We start from the raw sequence: 18,455 nt of genomic DNA, 5'->3' as shown, positions 1-18,455 counted from the left end.
CTGTAGAGAGTTAGTCTTGGAAACCTGCAGTGGGTTGCTACGAGTCAGCATTGACTTGATGACAGCAACTTAGGACATTTAAGGCCTGGAGACACTCTGAGTAAAGTACACTGACACATACTTTAAAATTAATCTAATCTATTACATTGGTCCTTTGCATACCTCAAACCCAATCGGCTTAACATATATTTGTGTATGTGTATAAATTGGATGTAGGTGAAAATTTAAAGTGTACATTCTTATAAAAATTATGTGCCATTGGTTATAATTTACATAATTTTTCAGTATTCGCATGATTTCTGCTGTTTCCACTGATGTAACTTTTGTTCCCTTGCATGCCTTATCTTTGCTTTTGGATGAATGTTGACTCTCTTGTTTCATGTAGTTAATTATTTTAAGGAACACACTACTCTCAGGCAACTTTGCTTACAGAAAAAGCTTCACACTTTATTTTAGGGCAACGATCTTGAAGGTTCTAGTCCAGTGGTTGGCAAACTTTTTTTGGGGGGAGGGGGTTGGCAAACTTTTGAGATGGAATAGCCAATCCTGTCCCTCACAACTTAAAACGTATTTGAGAGCCATAAATATATTTTTACAAACAAATGAAATTACAATTTTCTGAATTCCTTTAACATTTTTCAGTTACTTCATGTACATACCAAAAGAGCCACATAGGACTCTCCGGCCGGTTTGTTGACCCCTGCTTTAGTCTCTAGGTTCCCAAACTTCCAGTTAATCATTGGAATTCCCTTCATCAGGGGATAGGGGGAAACTACGCACACTTTGGCTCCTCCCCACTAGAGATTTTGACTCATTAGGTTGCAAAAGGTGCCCCAAATCGCCAAACCCACTGCTATTGAGTCAGTGCCAACTCATAGCCTCCCTATAGTGCAGGGTCGAACTGCCCTGTGAGTTTCCGGGACTGTAGCTCTTAGGTGAGTAGAAAGCCTCCTCTTTCTTTGGAGCGGCAGTGGTTTCAGAATGCAGTCCATGGTGTAACCAGCATGGAACCAGGGATCTGTAATTTCACTGGATCCCCAAGTGATTCCAATGGTTAGCCAAGCTTGAGAACCTCGGCTCTGTGTGGGTTCAGAAAGTCTGGTCATTTTTAGGAATTCGGGTTCTCTACATTCCTTTTTCTTCTATTCTATCCAGAGCCTTCTATTGAACGTTGGTCACAGCTCTCCCCGTGGTAGCCTGGCACTGTGTAGTTCAAGTGGGAGGTGGTGCTGCTTCACGTGCACCGTTAGCCCTGGGGATGGGTTTTCCTTCGAGCCTTTGGTTACCTTCGTTCTCTTTTGCACTATATGAGTAGAGACCAATAGCAAACAGCTGTATCTTAGATGGACAATTGCAGCCTTTTAAGACCGGAGATGCTACTCTTCAATCTAGGATGACGAATCATCTTTGTGAATTACATTTTGCCAACTAAATTGTTCCCTGATCAATTAATTTTTTTCACTTTTCTTTCAAAGAGCTGAATATAAAATATCCTAATCAACTTGATCAAAAAGTCATAGAGAAACAATTACCAGGTAAGAGAATGAGCCTATTCTATTTGATGGCCTTCGGTATGAGTTGTTTAAATGTTTAATTCATGTCTAAAAGTAAAGACTTTATTAGCTTATGGGTATTCACTAGTCTTTTATAAAATGCAGTCATGTTAACATCACTCTTATCCCCTCCAAATTCAAATATCTCAACTTTGTCAGCTCATTTAGAAAATAGCTTATGTTAAAATGTGAAGCCCTTGTTTATGAGCATAGCTTAATTTTTAAAAGGAATCCTCCAGTCCCGCTGCTGCGCTTTCTCCTAGATGATCACAGTAGGTTGGAGCACGTCCACGTGGGGCATCCCTACAGGCCCAGAGCTCCTGCTGAAACAGCTCTCAGCCACTGTATTTTGAGGCTACACAGAAATAGTTTTCTCTTGGGGAAACAAAAGACTACTTCAGGACTCTATTTAAATACATACAATCCTGGGATTGGAGCCCTTGTAGCAGTCATAAAGTGGTGGTCCAAGCTCTGGGAGAAAGCTGTCGCAGTCTACTTCCATAACAATTACAGCCTTGGTAACCCTCTGTGGAACCTCTACTCTGTTCTACAGGGTTGCTGCAGGTTAAAAGAGAGTTAATGGCTATAGGATTGATTTTAGCTTTCTTTTTATACCAGAATTTAGCTTTATTGAGAAAGCAAATGCTTTTGTGTGAACAAAAATAGGTCAACATAATTTACCTTAAATTTTCACTTAAAATAAAAATAACCTATTGTTTTAACAGTTTTATTGACATATAATTCACATACAGAATTCAATGGGTTAAACATATTAAGTGTTTTTAATAAGTGTGATGCTATGGATTCTAAAGGTTAAAGAGTGATTCATAGATCAATTAAAACATAAACTGTTTAAATTGGATCTGTGAGGATTTGAAGAAAAATATATTCTAAATGACTATTTGTCTGCTTATCAGTGCAGTCGATTTACATAGATCTTAAAAATCTTAAAATATCAATATCTCAGATATATATTAAATTAATTTATGAGGGATGTTACCTACTACCAAGAAAGATTGAAGAAATCGACCATGTCTGTTGGTGCCTGCTGGATGTAGTCTGTATGTCCATGGTGCAGTCCTACTAGCCTGCTGGTGATGTGCGCCTACCAGCTGCCTTTGAAACTCCCTGCTGTTGTAGTTCCTTTAGATTAAATTATCCTTTTTGTGTGTTTGATACCTGCTGATTTTTATTAGCCGAGATTAAAATCACTTACAGAAATTATATGTAATTACTGCTTACTCAGCTTAGAATCTATGAATCCTACATTCTATTAACTCACCAGTACACCAGTAGTTAGGAACATTTTATCTATGAATTCTTAGGCCACAGGCTATAAATATCTAACTACTAAAATAGGAAAATATCCTTTAAGAGAAAGAGTAGAAATGTAAAATATTGCAGTGCCATTTGCATATATATGTTTTGCTTAACAGATTAGCAAAAAATGAAGAAAATTATCATATCCACAGCTGACATGGGAAATCGATACAACCTTTTTATAAAGTCATTTGGTAAATTCTGTAAAGATAGAGAGTACATATATACCCTGAGCAAATATTCTGCCTTGTCACTTTTGTCATATGGTAAAGATAAACACAATCTGTTTAACAGTGGGAAATGGCTGAATAATTTCTGGTCATACTCTATGATGTCTGGCATCAGTAAGGAGACTAAAGTAGATCTGGAGCTACCAAATAGCAACATTTTAAATTTCAGCGTCTTCAGAGGAGCCACTTTTCAGGGGCTCGGTGGTCACGTATGGCCGCCACATTGAATAGTGTCGTCTAGAGAAGTGAGCTTGACAATCAGTACCATCATGTAATACACATTTGAAGACCAATATGTAGTGTTGATGCCCATGTATGCTTATATAAGCATAGAACCTTGCCTAAAATGTATCCATTCATATTTCAACATAACTTTTCATTCAGATTTCCTGAATTCATCTTGTGTTAAGATGCTAATGTTATTAGTACATGCAAATGCTTCTACTTTCTTTATACACAATAGTGCAAATAGGCTGATTTCTTATAATTGTCTTATGATGAAAGTTTGTTTCTATTTCTAGTATGAGTTAAAATGTGTCATTTTTTCACCTAAGTGTGCAGAAAATAACCATGTCATCCCCTTTAAACAATGAAACCAGTCTACCTAAATCTTTTGAAAGAAATCATCTATCACATATCTGTGCATAACAGAACAAAATAACATTAAAATGATATTTATGAAATATCTGTATTCAATAAATAAGAAAAGTCCATTTTTATTCTAAAATAAATGTAACATTTATTATAAGTTGCATAAAAACACTGACAACTTATACAAAAATGATTTTGATAGAAAAATATTTGTTTTAATACATTGTGATATTTGTAAGGAACACCATGCTATTGCTGTAGCTCCAATTAAAGCATCAGAGAAACTATTTTTCATAAATCCCAAATCCAATGTTTATTCCAACCTGTCTTTGGATACAAGTTCATAATATTTTCTGGGGAAAAAAACCCCAAAGCATTTATTCATTTAAGATACATTCCCATGCCAAGCAGTCATTTTTGTGTGAGTTGAATACAATAAATACTCTAACAGTCACAGATGGCAGTGTTAGAAGGGATCTTGTGGATCATTTACTTTCCCTTCTTCATTTTATAGATACAACTAAGGCCAGAAAGCATACCATGCCCCCCTCCAGTGCTCTCTAAGTAATTTTAAGTAATCACAAAGGCTTTACAAGAAAGGCAAATGACTTCACACATTTATTGCACTGTGCTGAAAATATATTATTTCTGGTTGAGTTAAGTAATAAATATTAAATACCACTGAAATGGCACGAAGTGTTACCGAATGGCACTTAGGTAAAAATAATGGCTTGTATCCCACATCTTAGCAAGTAACTAAAGTAAGTGATGGCAAGTAAATGGCTGTATGGTCCACTCAATAGGTGAGCCATTCCCTGTTTATTTATTTGGATAAATTAATACAATGAAATGACAAGTAACTATTGCATTCTTGTCATGTGAACTTTTATACAGGTCAACTATAATCTGGAAGAATTGATAGATCTTTTTTTTTTAATAGATTCCATGACAATTCAAAAGGTGAAAGGACTACTGTCACGTCTTCTAAAAGTTCCTGTGTCTGAACTTCTGTTGTCCTATGAAAGTCCCAGAGTAAGTTGCCCAGCAAAATACAAAGTCAAACATAGTTCTACAAAGTATGATGTGCTATTAAATTACAAGTGTATAAATAACACTTTGATTCTAAATCGTGACTATATATCTTTTTTTGGCTCTAAGATTACTTGCTCTTATGACATGCTTTGGCAGATCTGGCTCAACTCCACTAATTCTTTTTCTTTCTTTTTAACTTTTAGATGCCGGGCAGAGAAATTGAACTAGAAAATAACCAACAGTCACTACAGTTTTATTCTGTGGAAAATGGAGATTACCTGTTAGTACGATGGTAATAGCCAACTAATAAAATTCAGAGACCAGACTGTTTATTGTGCCTGGAGTTCCCCGGAGAGAATTTATTGAAACGATTCTGTCAACCACAACAACAAAAATATAGATAGATAGATAGATAGATAGATAGATAGATAGATAGATAGATAGATAGATAGATAGAGGGTTTTAACAACTTGCCCTAATATAGAAAAGGTTGATTTTTTTCCCATTGGAAAGAGACCATCTCCAGGTTTGTATATAACACTATAAATAATAAAAACTTTGTACCTACTAATGATTTTCTTATAACTCATTACTGCATCTCATCCTGTAAGGATTTAAATAGTCAATAGAAACTAGCCTAATATAATCTGAATACAGTTAATGTCTGTCAAAGACTAGTTTTAATGTAATTCTGTATTAAAATTGCTATTTTAAAAGGTTACTAAAATGATTTGGTTGGTCCCTTAAACTTGGGGATGCACAGCTTCAATTATTTTTAACATAGATACTATTATAGTTTTTTAATTGTCCTACACTTAAACAGTACTTAAAATTAATCACATGCTTTTCCCTATAGTTAAACTTGGCATATATTCTTTTACAGATTACCATCTTGGATTGATATTCACATATATTAGGTGAACACTAGGCAATGATAAAAGGAGAGCAAAACAAATTCTTCTAAAGTATCAATTACTTAGACGTATCCTCACCGATGGAACAAAACCCCTGAGATTGTTTGACCTTCACTCGTCTTCACTAACATTTAACTTCTTTATAGAACTTAACTGTGAGCTTCAGCATCTACGAAAAATGGCGGAAGATATCTTGGATATAGGCCCATTTAATAAATGAACCTCTTTAAAACCAAGGTCCCAGACTGAGAAGTTTATCAATTTCTTTTAAGTTGCCTACTTCATTCAGAGACCCATAAAATACGACGTTTTCAAAAATTCCCAAACTTTGGTTTAAGAGACCAATGTACATATGAGGTGATCACACAGCGTTTCTGAAAGCTTTAAACACCCTAATGTACGCTACGGAGCTATTCTCCATTCCAGGGTGAAATTCAAATACTCAGTTACTGCTACAGAGGTTTTAAATAGCCAAATTTTAATCATGAGTGAAAGGTAATGATAAATTGTTCGAAGCAATGCATTAGGATTTAGAAATTTTTTTCTTGTATAAACACGGGTATTTTTCAGATCTTCCAACATACACATAAGACTTCATCTTATGCTAGAGTACCAGTTGATTTTTTAAAGAGGAAATTTTGTGCAAACATTAAGTCCACTTTCATTAACAAGTGAAAGTGACTGTCTAGAACTACCCTGAAGGGCCGCCTAATCTCAGACGCTCCGCACACTCTTACTGCATGCCTCCCACTGTTGTTTACAGACGGACCATTCCAAACATCATCTTGCTCCACATTTGCAGGGGTCACTGCACAGTTCTTTCAGTCTCCACAGTTCCGTGAGTTCCTCTGGAGCATACTGCGGGGAAGACAGCATCCCCGTTTCACACGTCTTCTCACACAGCCAGAGGTTGTCCTGTTAAAAGACAAGACCAAGCCTGATTGAGAGTTAAAGAAACATGCGTGAGAGGCACTTGCATACAGGCAACCTTTATGTTCTAGTAAATCTAAAATGGTTTCAAAGACAACCCAGTTAAAGGACATGTTAACCTACTTGTGGTTCTGGGAGAAATAAGTGTATGGATTAAGAGTTGGCAAATGGGACGCTAATCAGAATTTGGGAGTCACAGATGAAAGCTGTAGGGCTGTATAAAACTGCCGCATGACACATGTTAATAGTATGACTTGGCTCAACACCTAGTGCAGAAATAGGTCTGGCTGATGTTTAAAGTTTGCCCTATTCATATTTCTAGACTTACTAACAGCAGCAGCAACAATCTAGTGGAAGGCTTCTAAGGACGGTACTGAGTACTTTACAAATACGGGGAAAGCCCGGTTGTCAAACAGCTCCAAGCTGGACCTTTCCACTACTTGAACAGCAAAGTTGTGTGAAAAAAAACTGTGTTCATAACTTTGCTTGACAGGCAAATTGAAAGTTCAACTTGAAACAAACTTGTAAGGGCTGAGAGTGAGTCACTTGTTGCGTCTCGCCTGGGATGCACAGGGGTGATGTCACATTTCAGTCCAGGTGCTGCTCTCACTTAGACAACATAGTGTTTGCGTCAGTGCATTAAAACATTCATCACTCTTGCTTTTTTGTACTTTATCTGCATAAAATATCGTAACCATAGCTCAAAAGAACGTTAGTGATGCCAGGAACAAAGCTTAAGAGGAAGACAGAACTCTGACAGTTGAAGAGTGAAATCACTGAAATCCGAGTCAGGTTCCACTTGTCTGATTTGGCCAAGTTGATGTCATCTATTTTTTGGGGGGGTGGGGGAAGTGATTAAAGTGACTAATGTAGCAAAAAGTGTGAAATTATTAACCATGGGACAAAGAATGCAGAGCATCAGAGAAGCTGAAAAGTTACTGTTAATTTGGATAAATAACTTGATGGCGATAACATATCCTAGAGATATTTATGAAGGTTAAAAGCTTCCATAGTGACTTAAAAGTCCTGGAAAAATGAATTTGTAAGTAATATTTGGGCCTTAGAACCAATTATTTGGTTTTCCATTATTTCTTATGGGAAAATATGTTAATTTCTCAAACTTTTTAGTGTTCAAACACGAATTTGGAACAAATTGAGCACAACTAAGGTATCACTATACCCCATTTTGTTCTCACAATAGCCCTGTGAGCCAGGAGTTATGTCCCTTCAACCGATGAGAAACAGGCTGAGAGAAACCACCGCTAAGTAACTTGCAGAATACTGGATGCTGGAGATTGGGTCTAAAACCCCAAATCAACCCACTGCTGCCATTGAGGTGATACTGAGAGCAACTCTATATAAAGAACCTAAAACTACTAGACAAAATTGGAAGCACCTTTTTAACAATGGCAAAGAGGAAAAGAAACAGGCCTGGGGAAGTGCTGAAACCACCAGTGCCTTGAGGACGTCTGTAGATCTGTGGGCTGCAGGACCCAGGCCCGACCAATCTCCCACAGGACAGGGATACACTCAGCTGATGTACAAGAGAACAAAACAGAGAGGAGGCTTGTCTGGGTGGGATGGAGACGTTTCCAGCACTAAGGGTAGACCTGGAGCAGTTGTCTCATCCTGTGGAGCTCCAAGGCCCAAGCCAGAGAAGGCTGAGTGCTCATAGATGGTACTGCACTTAGGGACATGGCAAGAAAACCCATGAAAATCCTCTCTGGAGGAAGACATTTAAATACAAGCCTCAGGATAAGTTCAATCAAAAGGGCAAGTCAGTAAACAACCTCCAGGAGGGCCATTTATAAGTGAGCAGGGAACAAACTACGGAATCATCTGCAAATACTGCAGACACTAGAACTATTAGATACAGAAAATGAAAGTATATTCAATTGAAAAGAAAGCTAGTTAAAAATAGCCCATAAGATTAAAACCATCAAAGCCAACCAAGTAGGTTTGGTTTATTTCTTGTTCATCCTTAAACTGAGAGTAAACAGCCTTGTGGTCCCATTCTATCTTATGCCCAAGTGGAAGTTGGAAGAATTCAAAATTTATCAGAAATAGAAGGCAAAAGCAAGTGTTGGGCTTTGTTCCAGTTTTATTCTCTGCATATTTTTTTGGCTCAGCAATCAATAATTTTTAAAAGTTTTACAATAGTGTACCTATTATTTATACAAGTATTAGATGGAACTTGGGTTAATTCATTTCTTAGTAAGTTTTTAGGTTATAAAATGTTTCTGATCAAAAATATGAAAACTTTGTGGGTGGAAAATATCAAACTCTTCTTTGTTTAAACTCATACAAATAGTGCGGGAGAGATAAATAATCCAAGTAGATGATTACAATTGGATCACGAACATAGATAAGGTGCTAGAAGAGCCTAAATTTATTCTTTCTGCTCATGGTTTGCTGGGTTAGGTGGAACGCTTCACTTCCTCAATCTTGAGCAAGCCTCCCCATCTCAGTCTTGCTTACCTGGTATCTTTTAGGTCCTATAGCTGCCATCCAAATGCCCATGCTTACATCTTCACCCTATACATGCCCCATAAAGGTTAAATATCAATGTTTAAATGCTATTTCATTGATAAAGACAACAGCACACCCACCACATCCCATAATAAATCTTTGTTTTGTAATTATTATAAGAAATACCAAAATAGATTAAACTTAACACAGAAGTCCTGATGCTGTTATCATACACTCATGCCACCATGAAATGAGATCACATCTAAGTTAAGTTGATAGCCCTATGCTTCTTCCCAGTGATTCTTCTTATAATTAACGATAGGCTGGAAGTTGAAGGACATGACCAGCTTGTTTGTTATCAGCATAGTAAAGTTGATTATGGCAAATGTAGTTGGGTTAAAATTTAATAGCTTATCATTTGATCTCCCTTTTGACTAATTTTAAAGTTGTTTCAGTTTGAAAAAAAAAAACCCAATCCAACAAAACACGTGGATTAAGCCGTTGGTGAGTCTCCTCTGACTGGATCAGGGAATGTTACTAGCATGGCCATCACACAGAAAGCCCACCGGAAAGTGGGTTGTTGCAGATTACTGCTGATAACGGTCAAAACTCAGCACCTTATCATTTGTCTCCCTTAGGATCCATTTAAATTTGTTCTAGTTTGTGGTATTTTCTGCTTTCTTTTTGCTTGAGGTTGTTTCACTTTGTTATTTGAGGTAGTTTCTTGTGCCAACCTGGCCGATAAATACATGTGGGGTTAATTGAAGGGCGGAGGGATAAATGGCTCGGTGAGCTTTGCGTTTCTAGTTCTCAGGTCTCTTGCTTTCTGATGATTGGACCAGGGTGCAGCTGACTTAGCCAGTTCCCTGCTTTAGCTGACACGGCTCACTTCCTGCATCCCTGAGAAGCCACATGGACCTACCCCAATGCATAAGAGTGCTGGAGCAGCTGTGTGGAGACCCCTGCCAGCGCTGAGATGTTTACACATTCACTGACTCGGCTTTCCTCCTGCAGTCGGCATCACTGCATATGTTTGTGAGATGGAGGAGGACTTTGTGGATTGGTGTGTGACATATAGGTTGATGTTGGACTTGTGGGCTTGGACAGCACTGGGTTGGGATGTTTTCTTGATGAGCACTTAACCTTTATATAAAACTGTCTTATATATGAGTTTCTGTGGATCTGTTTTACTAAAGTACCCAGACTAACACATTATTGTTAGTTTTTCCCCCAATGTTTTTCTATACATGAAGTCCAAGATAAGTAAATCTACAGAGACAGTAGCTGGATTAATGGTCCTTGGGGGTATGTATGGCAGGGGCAGTTGGGGGGAAATGGAGAGAAATAAAAATGAATATAGGAATGAAGATGTCCTAAGACTGATTATGGTGATGGAATGTACAACTTTTCTTGAATGACTGAACTACTGTATGATATGCCAATAAAACTTGAGAAAAAAATGAACAAACTGTTCTAAGGCTGATTGTTATAACTGTACAACTCTTCTTGATGTTACTGACTGCTGAAGTATATGGTATGTGAATGATATGCACAAAAACTCCTTGGGAAAAAAAGAGGGATAGAATTTAGAGCCAAGAATTGAGGGCTAGTGGAAGTGTGCTCTTAATCTTTGAGCGATGCGTTCCAGATAAAATGCGTAACATGCTGTCGTAAAATGAGCCGGCTCTGCTTTCGCTAAGACTATGGAGCAGAGAGAAACTTGTTTGATAAAACGAAAAACAATCCTATTTACCTGATAGGTCTTTAATCTGTCTGAGTTGCTTGCCAGCCAGTGGACAATGTCTCTGGAGATGACATAACCTGAGCCACACGCAAAGGCAGGGTAAGCGGGACTTGGGTACTCTAACTCTTGCCATTTCCCCGTTCGGTCAACTGCCCAGTTCAATCTGAAACTGAGAATAAAATCATTTGGCTTCTTTGTCTTGGTCTGGCACAGATCCAACCATTAGTATCATCGCAAAGGTATCGGAATTTGCTTGTAGACAACGAAAGGAAAGGAACTGCACTTATCCAGTGAGTGCTTTATACAAAAAATGGCATATTCAATTCTTTCACAGGTGCATTTGTGGAGCCTCTGAATGGAAAATAGCAGCTCTCCCTGTGCATATATAATCCACAAACATACAATTCATCGGTCCATGTTGTATTTTTGGAGTGGCTCCAGAGATGTCACATAATTATTCCAAAATAAGTGTACACTTGTAATTCTAAGTAATACTTGATCAGGTACATGAAAGCCAATGGACTAAAATGTTGAACTTACTTTCCCCACCAAAAATTAGGTCCATCCAGATTTTTGTAGGTGATTCTATTAAATACAGCTTCTAAGTCTATGTAACAGTCATCATCTGTCTTTAGCAGTAAATCAAAATTAATTGTTTCCATAGTCCTGTTGGCAGAGATAGAAAAATCAGTGTGACCAAAGGAAACAGCAATGGCAATGCAGTCGACGCCGAGACACCCTCATTAAAAACCGCACCGGCACACCTGTCACACGGTTCCATTTCTTCATCCGCACAGGCCCAGACCACTCGTTCTAACAGGACATTGCTACTATGAACTACAGTCCTCACTTGCTGACTGCTAAGGACCGCAACAGAGAAGTACCAATCTGGCTTTGCAAGGTGGGAAGGAAAACACACAACGAGAAAGAAATCTGGCTGAAGTAGGGCAATGATCAAAAGGCTTCCCAATCTATGAACATTAAACTTTGTATCATTTGATTTAAAAATAATGTTATGTTTAGGTTTCCATTCAACAATTTCAAGCGCAGAGATTCTTTACAATGAGTAAATATTCTCAATATTTCCACTTTGATTGTTCTGTCTTCATTTATCTAATTTCCCCCCCTTGTTTCACTTGTTCTTAATAATACAGCCCAAGGATGTGGGGGACACGTGGCTTCTCCCAGGAACACTGCTGTACACTAAGACGGGCTGGCTCTGTGCTATTGTGCACATGCCCAAGAGATGGCTTGATAAAATTGAGTTATAATATGGAAACTTTCCTTGGAAACAATTTCAAGCAATTAAACTATTACAAATAACATTTCAGAAAGCAAAGGAGGATGGCAATATAGAAATCAAAAAATATTTAAGAGCAACCGAAGAAATAGCGACTTGTTTCCACTGACAATCCCTGTGCATTTGTTGAAAACAAATAACCTTATCTTGTCAGGGAACTAAGCAGGTGACAGAAATTTCAGTAAAAGAACTCGAGAAAAGTTTTATTGGAGAAAAGAATGGCACTAGGGGCTAGGTGCCGGATTGCTAACTCTCAGGTCAGTGGTTGAAATAATTGCCTGCTCCTCGGAGTAAGAAGAGGCTGTCTGCCCCGCAAAGATTTCCCTCTTTGCAGACCCCACACAGAGGGCTGCTACCGTCAGAATCGGCTCGATGACCATGGGCTTGTTTTGGGTTTGGTGACTCCACATCAAGTGGCACAATATTGTTTCTCAAACTTATTTCTAATTAACAGCATAAAGCATAATATTTACTTGCATTAGATATAAAAAGGGTGCAAAGGTAAGTGCTTGGCGGTTTGAACACACTCAGGCTCTGTAGGAGAAAAGACCTGGTCATTTCACTTCAGTAAAGATTATCGCCTAGAAAACTCGAGAGGCAGTTAGTTCTACAGTGTCTCGTGGGGGTGCTAGAAGTTGAACCTGACTTGTCGGCACCCAACAACAATTCGACACACTTGTGTAATGTAGGCCATTGAGTAGCTGACAAATCGAGAGTAATCAATACGGAAGCTTTCCTTGGCAGTGTTAAGTTCGAAGGCAACTGTCTGCACCCAGGTGAAGAAGATAGGGCCATGCAACACCACAGCGTGGAGACTGAGGGGAAGGGTGCGATTGCAGAGCTATCTCAGAGGAGAAGAGATGAAGCTTAACCTGAGGGCAATATCCGACCTCAAGTACACTTTCACAATGGGCAAGTATGTACTCAATTGATGTATGTATGAATTGTGATAAGAGTTGTATGAGCCCCTAATAAAATGATTAAAAAAAACCAAAACAAAGTTCTAATCCTCCTGAGTTCCATTCTTAGGTGCTGTAGTCCCACTCTACACCCTAATCTAGCTTTCTCCTCATCTACACTAGGAACTCCCATCCATTTCTGTGAGCTTAAAGAAGCTCTGTTTTCTAATTACAAACACCCAAATTCCCCATCTTCACTTATATCCACCCACGGGATTCCTCTAAAATCATATTAATCCATATTCTCATTAGAATGTCTACCTCTCAGGAACAAGAACCATGTCCATACAGCAGTAGAAAAATGTTCCATTCTACCCTGGGTAACAGGAAATGAAGAGACAGACTGGAGCTCATAAGATAAAGCTTTATTATTATTACTTTGCTTTACTGTTATTATTTTGAAAAAGTAAGTTCAGCCTAGTGAGAGATGCAGGTAGAGGATTTTGTTAGGCACGTGTTAGTATTAGGAGGCTCAATAACAAATGATGGAATCTTATTAATAACAGGAGCCCTGGTGACATAGTGGTTTTGCACTGGCCTGCCAGCTAACTGCAAGTTCAGTAGTTTGAAACACCAGCTGCTCCATGGGAGGAAGATGAGGCTTTTTACCCCCATAAAGAGTCTTAGTCTCAAACATAGGGGCAGGTCTACCCTGTCCTATAGAGTCTATGAGTCAGCATTGACTCAGTAGCATTGAGTATAATAATAATACCCAAAATAACAGCTATTACATATTGACTTAATATTTATATATTTATTAACTGTTAAATAACAATAATATGAGGGGCTTTAAAATGTTTGTTAAAAAATTCCATTATCTTTCAATTCCATTTTCCACCAACTTTTTGAAGTCCCCTAATAGTAATAAGTAACAATCATAGTTGGTGCTATTATAAAGATAGTAATTACAAATAAAATCCAAAAAATACTGGAGGGTTTGGGAAGCTACAATTATGAAAGATTTTATAGGTGTTAAATTTCAGTGCACCACCTTATATAAGAGTTTTGGAAATAGGACAAATACCTTTCGATGTGAGCCCCTGGGGGGCTCCAGGTTAGGTGCTGGATTAGTAGCCTAAAGGTTGGCCGTTTGAACCCAGCTAGGTGCGTCTTAGAAAACAGGCCTGGCAATTTTCTCTGAAAGATCAAAACCTTGAAAACCTGTTTGGTTCTGCACACATATATGGTTGTCATGAGTCTGAATTAATTCAATGGTCACTAATAACAGCAGTTTTATGTAGGAAGAAATAGAAGAAAAGAGAATAGACAAAGCAGGTGGAAGTTCAGTTGACTGAAATCCAGGTAAGTAACCTGGGTCTGACAGACTTACCACTGGAGATTTAGAAAGGTGGATATAAATACAATCGATATTAGACCATTGTTTTCAAAATAGATTTTCACCTAATGCTTATTTGAGACAATCACAGAAAGTAAGAATGACTCAAAATGAATCAATTTTTGCCTTGATTTTGAAAGATTAATATATTTCATATTATGTATTTGCTAATCTAAATAAGAAGGTGTTTAGAGGTCTTAGTTCTCTTAAATAGGCTTCTGAGGTTGATCAATTGTTTCCATATCAAAAGAACAATAAAACATGGCCTAGCTAACCAATATTTTGACAACCTACCATCTATAGAAGTTCAATAGTTTCGCAGGAACATTTCGGTAAGTGTCGACAACATCCACAAAAACAATGTCCTTATAGATGCTGCTTTCCTCCTCCAGTAAGGCGTCTTCCTCACGGAGAGCCGTTATATGATCGATACGTCTTTGAGGACGAGATTGGAGGTTTCTAAGGAGAGTATCACCTTCTAAAAGGAAAAATCGAGAAGTTTCAGAAAAACTCTATTATGGGAACTTAAGACCCAGAATGTCTAATACGATGCACATAAAAACTTTCCCTCAGTAGCCTACCAGAAATCACAGCTGTTAGGTAGGGAAAGAACGCCTGGGCCAAATGGAAACATCTCAAGAGCAATTTGGCAGTGCCTATCTTGACTGAAGATGAACAAAGCTAATGGAGTAGTAAATCCACTTTTAGCTCTATTCCTAGAGAAAGTATCTAACATGTCTACATGACTAGTCACACAGCAGTTTGGCAGTGGGGCCCAGGAATGTTCCTTCTTTTTTTCATCATCACTTCAGTTGACTGCAGCAATTTTTACATTCTATTGTAAAAACTACTGTAGCAAATTTTTACTTTAAAGAAAAAAACAAATAGATACAATGTAACACTTGAGGCAAATGAGGCAAAACTATTACAAAATTACAACAGGAAAGTGACTGATAATAAGATGGGTATAAAAATTAAATATAAGCCTTTTAGGTAAATATGTCTAAACTATTATTCATATTTATGCACATACCACTGAAGGCAATGATGAAGAGATTCAAGAGTTCTACTAACTTCTTTAACCTGAAATTGATCAAACATGCAATCGAGATGTATGGATAGTTATTGGCAGTTGGAATGCAAAAGTTGAAACATAGAAGAAGGGGTGATAATTAGAAAATATGGCTTTGGTGACAGAAATGAAGCTGGAGATCACATGATATAATTTTGTAAGATCAACAAGTTCTTCATTGCAAGGGTCTTTTTCAACAACATAGTGCCTAGACACATAAAGCTCACCAGATGGAATACACAGGAATGAAATTGACTACATTTGTGGACAGAGATGGTGGAGAAGCTCAATATTAGGAGACCAAACAAGGCCAGGAGCTGATGAAAATTAATACAAGTCCACAGGAACCAAAATACCACCTTGAGTACATCCCACCTGCATTGCAAAAACAGAGTGGGCACACTGGATACTATGACATAAGACCTGATGAGCTATGGATGACATCAAAAACATTACACATGAAGAAAGCAAAAGGTCGTTAAAAAGACAAGAAAGAAAGAAAGAAAAGATCAATTGAATGTTAGAGGAGACCCTGAAACTTGCTCTTGAATTGGGGATATCTAAATTAATGAAAACGACAAAGTAAAAGATCTGAACAGAACAATTCAAAGGTCAAATCAAGAATACAAAGTGAAATATTATACTTAAATGTTCAAAGACCTGGAGTTAGAAAACCTAAAGGGATGAGTATATCCAGCACATCTTGAGCTGAAAGAACTAAAGAGAAAATTCCAACCTCAAGGTGCAATCTTGAAGGATTCTATGGGTAAGATAATGAAGGGTGCAGGAAGCACCAGAGGAAGATAGAAGGTACACAGTCACTGTAGCAAAAAGGACTTGTAGACATTCAACCAGTTCAAAAGACAGCATATGATTAAAAACCGATTGTACGGAAGGAAGGAATCCACGTTACAGTAAAGGCATTAGTAAAAAAAAAACAAGCCTCCCGGAATTGATGGAATACCAATTGACATGTTTCAATGTGCAGATAAATGTTGGAAGCACTAACCTATGCCACGAAATTTCGTTAAGCTCGTTCAACAACAGTTCCAGCAGCACATCCACAGGGCGCTGGCAGAAATCCAGGTTGGCTTCAGAAGAGGATGTGGAGCACGGGGTACTCCTTGGTTAAATACCATCAGATAGATCGGGTATTCAACAGAGAACACCAGAAAGACGGTTACTGGTGTCTTATTGACGATGCAAAGGCTCTCAACGGATTACAACCAACTATGGACAACACTGAGAAGAGAAAATTCTAGAACACTTCATTGTGCTCATGTGGAACCTGTTCATGTTTAAACAGAACCAGGAAAAATGATGCATCAGAGTTGTATCCTTTCACCAGTTATTCAAGCTGTATGCTAAACCAATCATCTGAGAAGCAAGACTTCTTATGAAGTATGAAGATAATGTGGCGTCAGAATTAGAGGAAGGCATATTAACAACCTGTGACAGGCAGATGACACAAGTTTACTTGCAGAAAATATGGAAGACTTGACATACCTGCTGAAGAGTATCTACAAGTGTAGTCTTCAGTATGGATTATAAATTAATGTAAAGAAAACCAAAATGTTCACAATAGGACAAACAGATACCATGGTAAGAGGAGATAAGTTGTCAAAGATTTCATTTTGCTTGGATCAGTAATACATGGAAGCATCAGTCAGGAAATTAAAGGACGTTTTACTTTGGTTAGCTATGTGCACAGGACCTTTCCAGCATTGAAGACTAAAGCACGTCTGAGCCAACCTGTGGCCTTTTCAGTTGCTCAGATGCAGGTGAAAGTTGAACAGTGGCTATGGAGGGCCACAGAAGAAGTGAAGCACTTGAGTTGTGCTGGGGAAGAACGCTGAAAATACCACGAGTGTTTGAAGAACAAACGAATCTGTCCTGGAATCAGTCCAACCAGAACACTCCTTAGAAATGCAAATGGTGAGGATGTCCTTTCAGGTACTTAGGACATGTTATCGGGAGAAACTAGTCCTTAAAAAAGCCATCAGGCTTGGGACAGTGAGGGTCAGTGAAAACCAGGAATACTGCCAATGCTGCAGCAATAGACTCAAATATAACAATTGTGAGGCCCGTAAAGGATCAGGCAGTGTTTCAATCTGTGTGCAGAGTCGGAACTGGCCCAGAAGCACCTGACAATAGAAGAGTGATGCACTTTATAAGGGGTTTGTCTAAAAGTCTGAGTACAAATGAATTCTGTGTGTGTGTGTGTGTGTGTGTAGGTGTGTATTTTCTCAGCCTGATGATCTGTCTTATAGCTTTTAAAAGAATGATATGAAACTTTCAAACCTTGGTGTACATCATAATTCATCTAGGCAGCTGGCTAAAATAGACTTCCAAAGTTCCAACCTAATATATTCCTACTATCAGGAATAAGCCAAGGTTATTTGCTCTTGCCACTTCCAAGTAACATTGTATTAGTGGTTCTACCAGGGGCAATGAAAGAAGAAGGGAGGATGGAAAAGGAGAAAAAGAGAAGAGAAGGCATCCAGATTGGAAAGGAAAAAGTAAATCCCTATTCACAGTAGAATATCTAAAGAGATCTGCAAGAAACTATTAAACAAGTTCAGCAATACTGTAGCCTATAGGATCAATACAGTTGACTCCTGGTGTTCATGAGGAGTAAAGGGCTGGTTCTGTTCAAGTCCCTTATATAAAATGCTTATTAATTACATATAACCTGTACTACTCTCTAGCACATTTTAAATCATCTCTAGATTACTTATATTATCTAATACAATGTTAAGTGCCATATAAATAATACTTTATGCTCCCTCTTAGCCTTTGTTTTGGAAATGTATAGCTGAATAAAAATAAAGAATTTTAACAAAAGAAGTAAGTACAAGATCTGTACAAGGATAAAACATCACAGAATAAAGACTAAATAAAAAGAAAACATCCTATGTTTACATATTGGAATATTTAAATGGTTAAGATGTTATACTCTTCAAATTAATCTGCAGATCAAATAAAGGCAATGTCTTTCAGAGTGC

At 37.9% G+C, this 18,455-nt stretch overlaps 2 protein-coding genes across 7 annotated transcripts in view; one reads left to right on the top strand and one right to left on the bottom strand.

Moving 5' to 3' along the window:
• The window catches only part of TBCE (tubulin folding cofactor E), a 75,407-nt gene extending 70,045 nt beyond the window's left edge, over positions 1-5,362 (top strand). For 2 of the 3 annotated variants that reach the window (XM_075532197.1, XM_075532200.1), the window contains exons 14-16: positions 1,476-1,535; positions 4,635-4,726; positions 4,930-5,362. In XM_075532197.1, coding sequence (XP_075388312.1) covers positions 1,476-1,535; positions 4,635-4,726; positions 4,930-5,022 — 245 coding nt within the window. In that variant the 3' untranslated portion in view covers positions 5,023-5,362. The remainder of the gene's footprint in view (positions 1-1,475; positions 1,536-4,634; positions 4,727-4,929) is intronic. The other variant, XM_075532195.1, reaches the window with a different exon arrangement.
• Positions 3,884-18,455, bottom strand: part of B3GALNT2 (beta-1,3-N-acetylgalactosaminyltransferase 2) — a 73,684-nt gene continuing 59,112 nt past the window's right edge. Inside the window, exons 8-12 of one of the 4 annotated variants that reach the window (XM_075532205.1) lie at positions 14,673-14,856; positions 11,324-11,449; positions 10,793-10,952; positions 9,049-9,105; positions 3,884-6,577 (exon numbers count right to left, since the gene is read on the bottom strand). In XM_075532205.1, coding sequence (XP_075388320.1) covers positions 6,536-6,577; positions 9,049-9,105; positions 10,793-10,952; positions 11,324-11,449; positions 14,673-14,856 — 569 coding nt within the window. In that variant the 3' untranslated portion in view covers positions 3,884-6,535. The other 3 variants (XM_075532207.1, XM_075532203.1, XM_075532211.1) reach the window with 3 other exon arrangements.

This window comes from Tenrec ecaudatus, chromosome 1, assembly GCF_050624435.1.
Source record: "Tenrec ecaudatus isolate mTenEca1 chromosome 1, mTenEca1.hap1, whole genome shotgun sequence".
Classification (NCBI taxonomy): Eukaryota; Metazoa; Chordata; class Mammalia; order Afrosoricida; family Tenrecidae; genus Tenrec; species Tenrec ecaudatus.
Note: the sequence above shows the minus strand (reverse complement) of the source record. Positions and strands in the feature narration are given on the sequence as shown.